Source organism: Equus asinus, chromosome 7 (assembly GCF_041296235.1).
Source record: "Equus asinus isolate D_3611 breed Donkey chromosome 7, EquAss-T2T_v2, whole genome shotgun sequence".
Lineage (NCBI taxonomy): Eukaryota > Metazoa > Chordata > Mammalia > Perissodactyla > Equidae > Equus > Equus asinus.
Window position 1 is genome coordinate 53,462,251 of NC_091796.1, and position 17,082 is coordinate 53,479,332.

Here is a 17,082-nt window from a genome sequence, read left to right on the forward strand (position 1 = left end):
CTGAATTATCCCAATTGGATAATGTCAAGACTTTAATTACCAGACACAAGTAATGTTAGAAAAAATCTTTATTCCCCATGGGACAATCCTTCTCTTCCACCCTGCTATGTACGTTGCTTCCCATTTATAAAACTTACTTTTCCATAGGATTTTAGATAGTCTAGTATTAAGAGTAGAGATTTCTCTTCTGATGCTTGAAACCTCTTCTCTACCCATGAATGCTTGGGGAAAATATTTCACACCACTGCTGAACCTGACACTAGGCTTTCATATCTTTAGGCAGAAATGTGTAGAGCAATTTAAAGGAACAATTTTATGAAAACAATACTTTCCCAAATAATATATGTTAAACATACAAGTGGATTTTTTAATTTTAAAAAGTTACTGTTTTTTAATCTCATTAAAATAACCTACCAATTGAACTTCTCCAAATGCACCTCTACCAATCACCTTCACTACTTCATAATCTTCAGCTTTCATTCGCAGATCTCTAATTTTATTTATTGTGTCTTTATCTGTATGAAAAGAAAAGTTTATGACTTTAAATCACTGAAGCATTACAACCAACACTGCTTATTTTACATTCAAGTTCTTGAGAAACACAATGAAAAAACATTCATTAAGAATTACTGAGGGGCTGGTCCCATGGCCGAGTGGTTAAGTTTGTGCGCTCTGCTTCAGCGGCCCAGGGTTTCACCGGTTCGGATCCTGGGCGTGGACATGGCGCCTCATCAGGCCACGTTGAGGTGACGTCCCACTTACCACAACTAGAAGGACCCACAACTAAAATATATAACTATGTACTTGGAGGATTTGGGGAGAAAAAAAGCAGGAAAAAAAAAAAGAAGATTGGCAACAGTTATTAGCTCAGGTGCCAATCTAAAAAAAAAAGGAATTACTAAATATATAGTAACATGTAAAGTTATAAAACAGAGAAATGTTCAATGTACTAAGAACTGTTTTAAGTAAATTACGGAATGACTTCACTCTAGCTATTAAAATGTTTCATTAAAATCTGCCTTAATAGGATGTTCTAGAAAACAAATATTATACTATAAACACACACTGAGAATAATTAGTTAATTAATTCCTGGTATTTTAAGTACATATCAAATTTGAATTGAGAGACCATGGGTAGACATTTTAGATTAATGAAATAACATTTTCTTTTATCAAGTCAGTTTTAATAAGCCTTTAAAAAAGAGATAAATAATTTAAGATATCAAAGGCCAGCATGCTAAAGAATCACATAATTATATCATTACATTTCTCTATTTGAACCTAGATTTTAACTTAAAACACACAGTGGGAATCACTGCAATTATTTATATAAACCTGTCATGCTACAAACTACAATAATTTACAAATCCCCACTGGATAGATATTCTGATTCCTAATTTGGTCATAGATTAAAATAGGGCTATTTTAATCCACATGGGTCAACATTGGCATGAGATTACATGGAAAAGCTTCACATTTCAGAGTTGTACAAAATACAGAACAGCTATTAAACTTAAGTTCTAGTTTCTAATAAAAGCTGCATATAATATTCTTGTCTTTCTTTTTAAACGCACATTTGAACTCAAGCGTTTGTGTATATTATGACCAACAAACACATGCAACAGAGAAGAAACACAAGGGTAACACAAACGAACACAATTTTCACATAAAGATAACGTAAGGACATCGTATTTTAGGTTACATATCAACTGCAAGATGCACCAGAAGGTATAGATGATAATCAATTAATTTACTGCACAAATATTTCTGTCTACCATACAGGCTGTATTATAATCACTGTAGATAAAGATAATTTTAAAACATACAGTAGTTCCCCCTTATCCATGGTTTCTCTTTCTGTGGTTTCCATTACCTATGGTCAACTGATGTCTGAAAATACTAAGTGGAAAATTCCAGAAATAAACAATTCATAAGTTTTACATTTCACGCTCTTCTAAGCAGCAAGATGAAATCTTGCACAGTCCAGCTCCTTCTTGCCAGGGACTTGAATCATCCCTTTGTCCAGCTTATCGATATTGTATACACTACCCACCCGTTAGTCACTTAGTAGCCCTCTCGGTTATCAGATTGACTGTCGTGATATTACACTGCTTGTGTTCAAGTAACCCTTAACAACAGCCCTAAAGCACAAGAGTAGTGATGCTGACAATTCAGATATGCCAAAGAGAGGCTGTAAAGTGCTTCTTTTATGTGAAAAGGTGAAAGTTCTTCACTTAAAAAAAAAGCATATGCTGAGGAAAATCATATGCTAAGGTTGCTAAGACCTATGGTAAGAATGACTCTTCTATCAAAGTGTGTAGAAGGAAAAAGAAATTTGTGCTAGTTTTGCTGTGGCACCTGAAATATGTATATATAGGAAAAAACATAGCATATATAGCACTCGGTACTATTCACGATTTCAAGCATCCACTGAGGGTCTTGGAAGGTATCCCCCGTGGATAAAGGGAGACTACTTGCAATTCCTGCTCTTAAGGAGTTCAAACTCCAGCAAATGAAACAGAAACAAACAATGAAAAAACAATACTACACACACAAAAGCAATAAGGGAGATAAGCACAGAGCCTGAGGAATACTAAGGAAGACACCTAACCCAAGCCTCCCTGGGAAGGTGGCTAGAAAAGGCTTTCTAGAGATGATAACACCTGAAATGAGTCTAAAAAGAAGAGTAGCAGTTAGCCAGGTAGGGAGAAGAAAAGAGAAAACTAGAGGCAAATGGGCAAAGAATATAACAAGCTCTTTGTTGCTGGAGTATCAAGTTTGCGGTAAGGATTGGCGGAAGAGGCTGGAGAGCACAAAACTGGTTAAGGAGCTTAAACTTTACCTGTAGGTCAGTAGTTATAAAATTATATAGTTAATCATCAAAAATCTTTTTCACAATAAAGTTTAAAGCAGCTCAATATATAAAATAGATAAAGTGCTCTGCTTCAGGAGGGTAGTGGGGGGAGGGGTGTCAGAGAGGGGCTGCAGGCTCTTCTAATTTATACTCTTCCAGAATGCAGCCCCAGAGAGTCCTGTGGGATCTGCTGGGAACTGAGAAGCATAATTTGAAAACTACTACTATTGGTCAGAAGCCATGAAAAGAAGTAAGCCAGATAAACAACACAGTCAAATTTACATTTCAGCTAGACCACTCTGGGGAGTACGTAAAAGATGAATTCAGTAAGGGCAAGACTGGAGGTGGGGAGAATTTTAAGAGTACTGTAATACTCCAGATGAGAGATAAGAAAGTTCTGAACAAGGATGGTATGTTATAGAACAGGCTGTGGGGTTGAGAAAGGATCCCTGGCTCTTGTTATATGCGGTTTAGAGCCATACATAGACTATAAAATCTGTAGTTTGAGTTCAGAAAATATATCTGCTGTAAATTTGTGTGGAAATGGAGATCTTGCCTCCTGTTTTAATTTATGACAGCACATGAAGTGTATAAAGCAGCTTGACATTACTTGTGATTCTAACAATATTAGCTGTCGAAATGACTATTACATTTAAGTTTTGCATGAAAGTGCTGTTTTGCCTTTTAATTTTAGGCTGAACTCATTAAGAGACATTATGAAGTCTGGAGCAAAAACTAATTTCCAAAGTCAACCAGTGGTCAATAAAAATTTAATGACAGCTGAGAATGGTTTTTCTCATTCAGAAAAACCTTCATCTTGGTCCTTGTTTTAGCTCACTGCCATACAAGATACCATAGACTGGTGGCTTAAACAACCTTCATTTTCTCACGGTTCTAGATAAGAATTTCATGATCAGTGAGCCAAAATGTTTGGTTTCTGGTAAGCCCTCTCTTTTTCGTTTGTTGGCAGACAGTCTCTCTGTGTGCTCACGTGACCTCTTCCTTGCATGCGCATGCACAGGTAAGACACTAATGCTATCTTATCAGAGCCCCAGCCTTATGACCTCATTTAACCTTAACTGCCTGCTTATTGGCCCTGCCTCCAAATACAGTCATATTGGGGGTTAGGGCTTCAACATGTGCATAGGGGAGAGGGAAATATAATTTAGTCCATAGCAGTCCTTAACTAAAAAAAAAAAATCACAATAAAATGTTACTACTGCTAAGCCATCAGTTCCATATGCTAAGACATTGGGATGTTCAGCTTCAATTTCTGAGAAAAATTTACAGAATTGATGACGGCTAAGTCCATGAGTATGAATGATGCTTACCATTAACACTGTGGTTCAATAACACATGATACACTCAAATATTGTCCACAAAGTACTTGCTGATGTATAATACAATAACTAACTATAGGCTTTAAACACCTTGTGTCTGCACAAGCTTTCTTAGTTTGTCTAACTAAGCCTTTTTCTGCACCATACGTAATTTTAACTACCATCACTTATAACACATCTTAGCAGACTCCACTTCAAGTTTAATGTTTTCTCAATTTCTTTAAAAATATTCTTGCCTGTACTTGTTCCATGCAGACTACACATGGAGGATAATTCTTCAATCACTTCAAAGCCTGCACCAACTCCTCAAATAAATAACCAGTGTCAAGGAAAATCATTCAAATGATTTGTCTTGTTTCTTAATTGACTATTGATGTTGCTCCCAATGGCCTTAATTCTTTGAGCAACTGTTCTTGCCAAAAGCTAATAAACAAGGTTTTCTCTCTGTACACATTTGTTTTGCTATTGCAACACTCATCATCAGTGAATGGCTTTCCCTACTTGGTTAGCAAACAAGCCACTTGTAAACTTATGTAAGGTCGCAGCCTCATTTTCCTTTCTTATTTTTGAGAAGAAAATTCTGCTGTGACGAGATATTCCCTTTCAAATTTTCTATTTTTTCTGACTGTTGCTTTCCTGTGAGTTGGGAATACTATGATAACTGCTTAATCTGGTAATGTCAATGTATATCGTAATCTTTTAGCACAGTGTCACTGCATAATAAACACAATGCTTTGCCAACTAACAATTAAAAATCCACACTCCACTGTGCCTCAAAATGACAACATTCAAAGTTCATGTTTCTCTTTCTCTCTTTTTTTTTTTGACATGATGGGTATACACTAGGAATAAAAAATAAATAAAATGTTGTGGTATGGTGATACACATGGAACACCTGAGTTGTAACTGCATCACTGTGATTTATGGTGTGCTGTGTGAAGCAATGACAATGCCATGTATGATTTCTATCACAACTACTCAACTCAGCTGTTGCACAAAAGTAGTCACCGACAATACATAAAAGAATGAGCGAGGCTATGTCCCAAAATATTTAAGGACACTGAAATCTTGAATTTCATATAATTTTCATGTCACAAAATATTACTCTTCTTTTGACATTTTATCATTCAAAAATATAAAAACCATCCTTAGCTCATGAGCCATACAAAAACAAGTGGTGGCCTAGCTTTGGCCTATGGGCTGTAGTTTGCCAACCCATGCTCTAATGAAAATCCAGCTCTCCTCCGAGGTCACTGCTTCCCCTGCAGCTCTCACGTGGTGACCTTTACCCTCCCACACGCCTTATACCAATGCCCCTGAAAGCTGCACCTGAAAGTGGGATAGGTGAACTCACAGCTGTCTCTATACATCCACTCTAAATCTGCAACTTTGATTTTCATGTTATTAGGTTCTATCTCCCATCACTTCTCATTGTTGCTGAATCTATTGACCTTCAGGTCATCATATCTCTGCTAGACCATTTTAGTTCCTCGTTTACTGACTATATTGACAATATTCTCCTGTTTTAATTCTTAAGGATTTTAATATATCCATAGATGATACTTGTAATAATCCAGCCTCTCACAACCTTTTAACTTCTCTCCTTCAATGATCTTGTCCTCCACCTTATCTCAGCCACTCATTTCCATGGTCACATACTAGACCTTGTCATTATCAGTAATTATAATCCCCCCATAATTTCAATTTCAAATCTCACATTCTCTAAGCACTCTCTTAGCGTTCCTGCTCACTCCCTCCAATAACTCAACTCAATAATCTTCAAGTCCACTGACCACCAGTCCACTGATCTATCCCATTTTTACTGTACCACATTACACTGACAGCTTCTCTTTCTTACCTACCCAGCTTAAATTACATGGTCAATTATTATAATCACTCGTTTGCATACACCTTCAACGCCTCGGCTCTCTTCTGCTTCATTATACTTAGTTTGGCAAAACCATAATCCTAGTTAAATCAATTCTCCAACTAACTCTTACGTCAGCACCCATGCAGTTGAATATGTCTGGATAAATACACAAAATCATATTGACTCATCCCATTTTAAATTCATAATCATAAACATAAAGCTGGTCCTTAATTCTGCTCGGCAATCATGTACTTCCCTAGTCTATTTCTCCTACTCTGCTAGAGACTGTATTTCACATTTTCTTCTCTCTTCTCAAACCTCCCACAGCTCTCCCACTGATCCTTATTCACAGCTAATGACCTTGTTGGCCAATACCCTGAAACAAATGAAACAATCAGGAAACTGCTACAGATGTACCACCATATATATTTTCAACTACCAGCATGTGCACTCATACACTTGATCTCTCACCTTCTACTATAGGAGCATACCGCTATCTTAGATCAGTCTCTTCACCAGTGATCTCATCCTTTTTCACTAATTCAAGGACACTGCTCCAGCAATTCTCCCCTCTTTCTCCTGTTTCATTAAGCTTTCCCCTTCCTAACTGGATCCTATCATGCTATTTTTATTTCTATCTTAAACAAACAAATCTCTTGATCCCACTTCTCTCACCAGCTACTGCCCCATTACCCAACTCCTCTTCAAAATTCCTCAAAAGTTGTCTATACTCTCTGTTTCTAAATCTTTCTTCATATTTGCTCTTAAATCCACTCCAAGTGGGATTTGGCCATTACCCTGCTATCAAAATTGCTTGTCAGAGTCACAGATGATCACTACGTTGCTAATCCAAAACCAACTCTCAGTCCTCATTTTGACATATCAGCAGTTTTTGACACAGTTTGATCACTCTCTCCTGGTAAACTTTCTTAATACTTGACTTCCAAGATACCACATTCTTCCAACAATACTAAGGGTGTTTTTTCAACCTCAATGGTTACTTCTCAGTCACCTTTGCTGTTTCCTCCTCTTCTCCTAGATTTCTTAACACTGAGGCATCTCAAGGCTAGGTTTTTCATAGTGTTTTCGTCTCTATCTACACTCTTTTCTTTGGTGGGATTTTAAAACCATCTACATGTCAACAACTCCCAAATTTTTATCTCGAGTCCAGACCTCTCTCAAACTTCAAATTTATATATTCAATTGCTTACAAAATATATCTACGTGGGTAAGGGACATCTCAGATTTAACGTATCTGAAACAGAAGAGATGTTCTCACTTAAAACCTCTACCTGTGATCTCCACATTTCAGTTGATGGCTCCATTTTGCCCGGGGCAAAAATGTAGGGGGCATTCTTGACTCCTTTTTCTTCTCACACTCCACATCCTATCTTTCAGGAAAACATGCTGGCTCTACCTTTAAAATATATCTGGAACCTAATGACTTCTCACCCTCTACACTGCTAACATGCTAGACCAAACCACCATTTTCTCTTCCTTGGATTATTGCAACGCTTAACTGATTTCTCTGTGTCCTTGCATCTCCATAGTCTATTCTTAACACAGGGTGATATTCTTAAAACATAAGTCAGATCATGTAACTCCTCTGCTCAAAACTCTCTAATGTCTTGCCATCTCACCCAGAGCACAAGTCAGAGATTACAATGGCCTACAAGACTCTACATGACCTAGTGTCCCTATTTCCTTACTTCTCTGACAACATCCTACTATTCTCTCCTTTGCTTAATCCTCTCCAGTCACAACGGCTTCCCTGCTGCTCCTCAAACATGCCAGGTACACTCACTTCTTAAGGCCTTTGCTCTGGCTATTCTTCTGTATGCTATTCTCTTCCTTCAAACATCCACATGCTTAACTCTCTCAACTACTTCAACTCTTTTCTCAAATGTTGCCTTTTAGTGAGCCTTATCCTAGTCATCCTATCTAAAACTGCAAACTTCTCAGAACTTCTGATTCTTCTTATAGTGTTCTATTTTTTCCCATAATAAATATCAACCTCCTTGCCTTTTACAGAATTTGTTTCATGCAAAACAATACTTGCAAAAGTATACATTTGGTAAGCCCTCACTAATATTAAAACCAATAAATAGGACTGTGTGACAATAAGACTCTTTACCAATTTCTGATTGTCAACTGTGTTGAGCGAGGTGATGCTGGCAGAAAGTTAAGATTTAGAGAAGTGACATATTACTACACAGCACAGTAAGTAAGGAATAAAATGAACAAATTGGGTCACAAGTACACACCATAAGTCTTGACAGGCCCCTAACTAGCTAACTGGTGTCTAAATAGTCACAACTTAGCCAAAGAGGTAGTGCAGAAATGTTGAGAATTTACAGTTTCGGGGCTAGCAAAAATTCAAAAAGACCTTAATCACAAATGGACTCTTCAATCTAACTTTCTGGAAAGCAAATGGATGATTTTTCTTAAGAGTCTTTAACAAAAAAAATCACACTATACCCAGTAAATTCTACTTCTAGGAATCTATTCTAAGGAAATTAGATATGGCGTGGAACCAAGATTTCTATAATAAAATGTTTTAAAAATATAGATTAAATAATTTCATACACACATAATAGAATATTAGGCAACATTTAAAACTGTGTTGTTGAAGAATAATTACATAGATCCCCATCAAAATACCAAAGGCATTCTTCATAGAAACAGAAGAAACAATCCTAAAACTTGTGTGGAACCACAAAAGACCCCTAACAGCCAAAGCAATCCTGAGAAAAAAGAACCAAGCTGGAGCTAACAAGCTTCCAGATTTCAAGACTACACTACAAAGCTATAGTAATAAAAACAGTATGGTACTGGCAGAAAAATAGACCCATCGACCAATGGGACAGAATAGAGAGCCCGGAATTAAACCCTGGCACATATGGTCAACTAATATTCAACAAGGGAGCCAACAACACCCAATGGGGAAAGGACAGTCTCTTCAATAAATGGTGCTGGGAAAACTGGAGAAACACATGCAGAACAATGAATTTGGACCCCTATCCCACACTACTCACAAAAATTAACCTGAAATGGATCTAAGACACAAACATAAGACCTGATACCATAAAACTCCTAGAAGAAAAAGTAGGGAAGAAGTTCATCAATGTTGGTCTTGGCAGTAATTGTTTGAGCATGACACCAAAAGCACAAAAAAACAAAAGAAAAAAAATCAACAAATGGGACTATATCAAACTCAAAAGCTCCTGCACAGCAAAAGAAACAATTAACAGAATCAAAAGACAATCCATAGAATAGGAGAAAATTTTTGCAAATCATATATCAGATAATGGGTTAATGTCCAAAATATATAAGGAACTCATAGAACTCAATCACAAAAAAACAAACAACCCAATTCAAAAATGAGCAGAAGAACTAAATAGACATTTCTCCAAAAAAGGACAACAAAATGGCCAACACACACATGAAAAGATACTCAATATCACTTATCATCAGGGAAATACAAATCAAAACCACAATGAGATAGGGCCAGCCCTGTGGCCTAGTGGTTAAGTTTGGCATGTTCTGCTTTAGTGGCCCAGGTTCAGCTCCCAGGTGTAGACGTACACCACTCGTCAGTGGTCATGATGTAGCAGTGACCCACATACAAAACAGAGGAAGACTGGCACAGATGCTAGCTCAGGGTGAATCTTCCTCGGCAAAAAAAAAAAAAAGCAAACCACAATGAGCTATCACCTGTTAAAACGGCTTTCATCAAGAAGACAAGAGACAACAAGTGCTGGTGAGGATTTGGTGGAAAGGGAACCCTTTATACTGTTGGTGGGAATGCAAATTGGTCCAACCACTGTGGAAAACAATATGGAGGTCCCTCAAAAAATTCTAAAAAGACACACCATATGACCCAGCAATTCTACTTCCGGGTATATACCAAAGGAAATGAAAACAGGATTTCAACAAGATATATGTACTCCCATGTTTATTGCAGCATTAGTCACAATAGCCAAGATACAGAAACAACCCAAAGGCCCATCAACAGATGAACGGATAAAAAAGACATAGTAGACATACAGAATAGAATATTATTCAGCCATGAGAAAAGAAGGTATCTTCCCACTTGTGACAAGATGGATGGACCTTGAGCACATTATGCTAAGTGAGATAAATCAGACAGAGAAAGACAGGGACTGTATGATATCACTTATATGTAGAATCTAAAAATGTTAAACCTGTAAAAAAAAACCCAGTAAAGTGACAGTTACCAGGAGATGGGGGGGGAGGAGGATAAGGATGATGGTGTTTAAGGTAGAAACTTGTAACGAGTAGTAAGTAATCCACAGAGATCTAATGCACAGTACAATAAATACAGACAATACTGTACTATAATTATGCAATGTGATGAATATTGCTACATTGGCAATCGTATTACAATATATAAATGTATCAAAATACCATGTTGTACACCTTAAACTTGCACAATATTACACGTTAAATTTACTCAGTAGAAAAAGAATATCACATAGAATGATGTTCAAAATACAATGTTGAGCAAAAAACCAGAATAAATTGCATGTGGTATACAAACTCAATTTTCTAAAAACACAAATATACATCACTAAATAGAGATAGAAAAAAGGACAAAAGGAAATATACCAAAATAATAACTGTAGTCATCTCTGAATGTGGTGGGATGACAGAGTATTTTATTCCTCACATTTTCTATATATTTCAAGTTTTCTATAATGATTCTGTTGCTTTCTAATGAGAAAAAGATATATTTTGCCTAGCTTAAGATTCTAGATTATAAAATGCACCATCATTTTATGTACCACTACAGATTGTAAGATACATCCCAATTGCATATTTTTTAAAATGTCAGAATAGATAAATATGGTAATAAAAGCTATGCACAATACACTATTTGACCAAAATACCGCTACTCTGTGCCTAAAGAAACCCAGTATACCTTGCCTACTTTTAGAGTGGCCAGAGCAGCCCTAGCAAGCTCTAAAATTACCTAACACTTATCTGGAAAACTTACAATATGAAATTCAATTCCATAAAAAAATCTGATTGTTTTAATGAAAAAATTATTTTATGCCTAAATCTTCAAATAAAATTCAAGCTCCAAGAAGATGTGCTATGTTTTGCCAGTGTGTACACACACACACACACACACAGAGACACAATCCAGTCTGAGAAATAGATCAGCAAAAAAAAATCCAAACTCCTCAACATAGAATACAATAGCTTTTAGATCTTGTTACTACCTGATTCGCCAGTCTTATACTTCTAGATACTTTCCCCAATAATGCTCTAGCAATGCCCAGTTATTTGCAATTGCCCACACAGTCATACTGCTTCATATCTCCACACCTTTGTAGATGGTGACCACCAGCCTAAAATGACTTGCCCCACTTTATTTGACCAGGTTACTATCAAACGAGATCTACTTCTGTATCTCCTCCTCAGCCATTCCTGAGCCCCTCAAGTAGACGGGACGGATCCCTTCTCTGGGACACCAATATTTCCCTATTATTTCATCTAACAATCTGGACTGGAATTGTTTATATAGCTATGTTTCTTCTATTAGATGCTACATTTCCATTTCCTTAAGGCTGGAGACCATACTTCATTCATGGATACGTTGCTGATCTATGTATGTGCTCAATGATACTTACTGAAACATTAAAAACATTTAATGATGTTATTTACAAATGGAAACAATCAATTACATGCAGCTCTTATCTATTTAGGAACAACAGAAAAACCACATATATTTACTCCAAAATAAAAACATATATTTAAAAATCAATCTTGGGTTTCTCCAAATGTTAAACACAGAATTACCATATGACCCAGCAATTCCACTTCTAGGTAACTACCCAAGAGAAATGAAAACATAGGTCCACACGAAGAACTTAGACAAATGTTCACAGCAGCATTATTCCTAACAGCCAAAAAGTAAAAACAATCCAAATGTTCATCAAATGAGTGTGGATAAAAAAAAAATGTGGTATATCCATACAATGGAACACTATTTGGCAATTAAAAAGAATGAAATACATGCTACAACATAGATGAACCTTGAACACATCATGCTAAGTCCAAAAAGCTAGTCACAAAAGACCACATATTGTACAACTCCATATAACAGGAAATGTCCACACTGCCCAAACCATACAGACATAAAATACATTAGCCATTGCTTAGGGCCAGGAGCTTGGGGAGAAATGGGGACTGACTGTTCATGGGTATGGGGATTCTTTATGAGGTGATGAAATGTTCTAAAAGTGACTCAGGTAATGGTTGCACAACTCTATAAATATACATAAAAAACAATGGATTGTACACTTTAAATGAGCAAATTTCATAGCATATAAATCACACCTCAAAAAAGCTGTTTAAAAAAAAATCAATCTTGGGTTTGGCAATGATTTTTACATATTTTTAGTTTTAACACCAAAAGCACAATCCATAACAGAAATAATTGATAGACTTTATCAAAATCAGAAACTTTTGCTCTGTGAAAGACAATATGTAGACTTTTGAGTCTGCAGGTGGAACTTATTGATTATCTCCCTGTGAGTGTGGGCTGAACTAGTGACCAGATTCCAAAGAATAGGGTACGGAAAGGGAAAATAATAACTTTCCAGCAGAGAAGCCTGGCAGACACTATCTTAAACCAAGTGATAAAGCTTAACACTACCATTGATAAATTATGATGATATCAAATATCCCAGATACAATGTGATGAGAAGCATACTTCATCTCTGTGGTACTCGTCCCCAAAACCCAATCCCCAGTCTAATTATGAGAAAACATCAGACAAATCCAAATTGAGTAACATTCTACAAAACACCTGATCAGTAATCTTCTAAAACATCAAGGTCAAAAAAAAGGAGGAAAGATGGAGAAACTCTCACAGACTGGAAGAAACTAACAAGTGACACCTAAACTCAACATGATATTCTAGATTGGATTCTGGAAGCAAAAAAAGGAGATCAGTCGAAAAACTAGTATCTGGATAAAGTATATAGTTAGTTAATAGTAACATACCGATTTTCATTTCCTAGTTTTAAACTATGGATATACAAGATGTTAACAATAGGGAAAGCAGGGGTAAAAGGCATACAGGAATCTCTGCACTATTTTTGTAAATTTTCTGTAAATTTATCACAAAGTAAATAAATAATTTACGAAGAGGATATTTAATATTTCTTTTTAAAATATCACTAAATCAGATAGATTTTTATTTGTAATAACTTTAAACAAGATTTTGTAACATCCTAGGCCATACTGCATAATATATTCAATTTTATGGCTCCATTTAAAAATTCTGATTTTTATACCACCTTGTGGTATAAAACCACATTTTGGCAATATACATCAAAATGTAAACTGGACACAACCTTTGACTCAGCAATTCCAGGAATTCACTCCAAAGAAAGAAAAACCAAGAATACCAAGTTGTATGTACAAGAATGTTCATCACAGCCTTATTTATAATAGTGAAAAGCTGGAAGGAACCTAAGTGTCCACTTCTATAGAAACAGTTTTTAAAATTATAGTACATTCATTCAGTGGAATATACATATTCATTTTTTTTAAAATGTGTTATCTACAAAAAAAGATATTTCGCAACTTGCTTTTCACTAAACCCACTAAGGATAACTGAGAGAATTCTACTGATATAGATTTGGGTTGTTCTAACTTTTTGCTCTAAAACAATATACATTTGCTATGATGAACATTCTTGTATTTGGAGAGGTGTTCTTTACAGGATACATTTCTTAAGTATTATGTTCTGCTCGTGAACATTATTAGTTTTAAAATATACTGTCCAACTGCCCTCCAAAATGACTATCAATTTTTACTCTCACTTAATCCTCACCAAACCCAGATATTATTCTTTTTTATCTTTCCTATTCAGATGGGGGGGGGCTTTTTTCTTATTTTAACTCATATTTCTTGAAATACTAATGCATTTGTTCAACTGTCAACTGCTCATTGGTCATTTATATTTTTTCTCCTTTATACTATATATTCAGTTACTTTGTCCAGTTTTTATTGTTTGTGTTTTTCTTACTGAGTGGAAGAATCTCTTCATATATTAGAAATATAATTCTATTAAATATGTTGTAATTTTTTCCAGTTTGTCAGTGTTCTTTACACTTATATATATATTTGTTTAAATGTAAATATATATATATATATATATATATAAAGTTTTGATATGGCAAAATCTGTCAACGTTTCCTTTACAGTTTCCAGCCCTGGTATCGTGCTTTTCAAACAAAAGGCATTCCCTACGTGAAGACTATAAACATAATACCTATAATTTTACCTAGTACCTTATGTCTTTATATTTGTATATGTTATTAATTGGAGACTGAATTTCATTTTCTCCTCATATGGATTTCTAACTGTCTCAATACAAATTATGGAATAATCTACCTTTTTCCCAATGATCTAAGTGCCATATTAAGCTTTTATTAAATTTTCATATAATAAAAAAGTATGCTTCTAGACTCTCTATGATGATCTATTGGTCTTATGTCTTTCAACAAAGTACTATTTTTCTTATACTTCAGTATCAAGTTTGAAAAACTAATCCCAAAATATTATGACTACCGTCCTGCCCCTGTCTCCAAGAAATGGAGACTCCTTCACCACTCAAGTGCTAGAGTTTCTGAACTATGCAAGCTATTTATACACTTAATGGGCAACAAATCAAAGATGCCAAAACCCGACGACATTTCAATACTTTATGGCTGGAAATGTCCCACATTCATGCAGACTCTTGCATGTACTTTAATCTTAGTTGTGGAGAAGGAACTTTTTAATGTCACTACTAAACAGTAGTTTCACATTTTTTTCATTAGTTGAGGAATCTGAAATAGGAATTGTATACTAATCACAATACATGATCAGATATAATCTATTTATATCTCTTCCTCTCAAGAAATTTATCATTTTTAAATGTAGAATAGTATCTAAAGATAGTATATAAATTTTGTTGTTTTTAGAAATTTTGCTTTTTAGAGTTCCCGAAAAAGTGTAGACTTCTAACGATATCTAACTTTATATTCAAAGTACATGAAAACCATCTTTAATTTTACTACAGATAATGTAGTACACATCCTCAATATCACAGTACATGATTTTATAAGTGTAACAATACACTCTTAGGAGAACCTAGCCACAAACATTAAAATGAGGGTTCTTCTACAAGTCATAAAAACTTCTGAAGTTTCTTCGCATTACTACTATAGCTTAATTTAAAATGAGGAAAAAAATTTTCCCTTTTTTATTGAGCCATATGTACCTTTTGTGTAATTATACAAGGAGCTAAGGCAAAAACAGTCATTGTTTTTACTTCCTTGGATAAACAACAGATTCACTGATGATATTAGCAGAGAACATGCTAAACTGAAAATAATTCATTTCTCCATCACTATTTTAAATAAAAGATAATTGTTAATTTTACTCACCAACCAATGAGTGAACAGCTAATTTAAAGATAACACTAACATTTGACTATCATAACAATCATTTAATAAGTAGAAAGGTATCATGGTTTTACAAATTTAAAAAGTATGAAAAAAGAAGTATTTTATGGTCTGAAGTATGCCAGAGTAATGACATATTAACACTTCAACATGGAGTAAAGGAGAACAAATCTAATTCTAACAATCATTACCCTTACTGTCTGTTGACATACAAATACATATCTATCTAATTAAATGTGTGTAATCCATAAAATCTTGTTTTTGGAAGGAATTTAAGTAATCACTAAAGAAAAGGTTAAATTCCATTTTATAGAACACTAAAATATTGTGTACTTGGTTACCAAATATAATTACTTGGAAAAGCAAACAAAAACTTTAGATACAACCCTTTACAATACATGTAAAATAAAACCCTTTAATACAGTGACTTAATACAATGATACAATGATTTACCCTTTACAAAGATTAACATAGAAATGTTTGACGGAACTTTATTTTCTACATCTTAACTGAAATTATTTGTTCATGTGTGGTTTGTTGACTTATTCGTATGCTTGTTTTTGATTTGATGATTCTGTGTGTGGGGCTGCCTTTTTAGAAATCACTATTTTGCAAAAGTTTAAGAAACAATTGCTAAATATATCATCTTTAGGTTAGTGGTTTCCTGTGGAAGAGAAAGACATGAGGCCCATGGCTTAGGTTGTAATTTAACTTTTTTTTTCCTTTTCTTCTTCTTCCCAAAGCCCCCCAATCCACAGTCGTATATTCTAGTTAAAGGTCCTTTCAGTGCTGCTATGTGGGACGTTGTCTCAGTCTGGCTTGATGAGCGGTGCTAGGCCTGCACTCAGGATCCAAACCTGTGAAACCCTGGGCCACTGAAGAAGAGCACGTGAACTTAACTACTTGGCCATGGGGCCAGCCCCCTGTAATTTAATATTTTATTTTAAACAAAAACCCAGAAGCAAATAGGGCAAAATATTAACTGTTCGTTTAATCAGATGATGGGTACACAGAATACATATGAAATATGTGGTAATAAAAAATAATTTTTAAAAAATCAATGTTCAAGCTCTACCAAAGGAATATTTTCTAGATCATCTCTAACAAGTCAGCACTTAACCTCTAACGCATTTAACAAATATGTAATGAGTACCTAATATTTAGTCAGGTCTAGTAGTAAAAATACAAGCGCCCTGGCTTTCAAGGCACTTAACAATCTAGTGATGAGGGAAGGAGGAAAAGAGGAATGGATACCAATCAAATAACCATACAAATAAGTATAACCTGTGATAAATGCACAAGATGCCATGAAAACACACACCCAGCAGCAGGATATCTGACCCAGGCCAAGGGGTTAGGAAACTAAAATGAAGGCTTATTTACAATTTAAAGGATGACTCCTTTAAGTTGGATGGGGTTGGAAGGAATTCTAGGAAGAGAAAAACATCTAAAAAGTCTTGCAGAGAAAGTATCAAGGTACTTTCCAGGAAATAAACCTAAACAGTGTGGTTGAGATGTAAGGAAATGAGG

General features: G+C 35.2%; 1 protein-coding gene across 2 annotated transcripts in view; it reads right to left on the reverse strand.

The window, feature by feature from the left end:
- Positions 1-17,082, reverse strand: part of ROCK1 (Rho associated coiled-coil containing protein kinase 1) — a 160,202-nt gene that overhangs the window by 95,073 nt on the left and 48,047 nt on the right. For both annotated transcript variants that reach the window (XM_014860419.3, XM_014860420.3), the window contains exon 3: positions 415-515. In XM_014860419.3, coding sequence (XP_014715905.1) covers positions 415-515 — 101 coding nt within the window. The remainder of the gene's footprint in view (positions 1-414; positions 516-17,082) is intronic.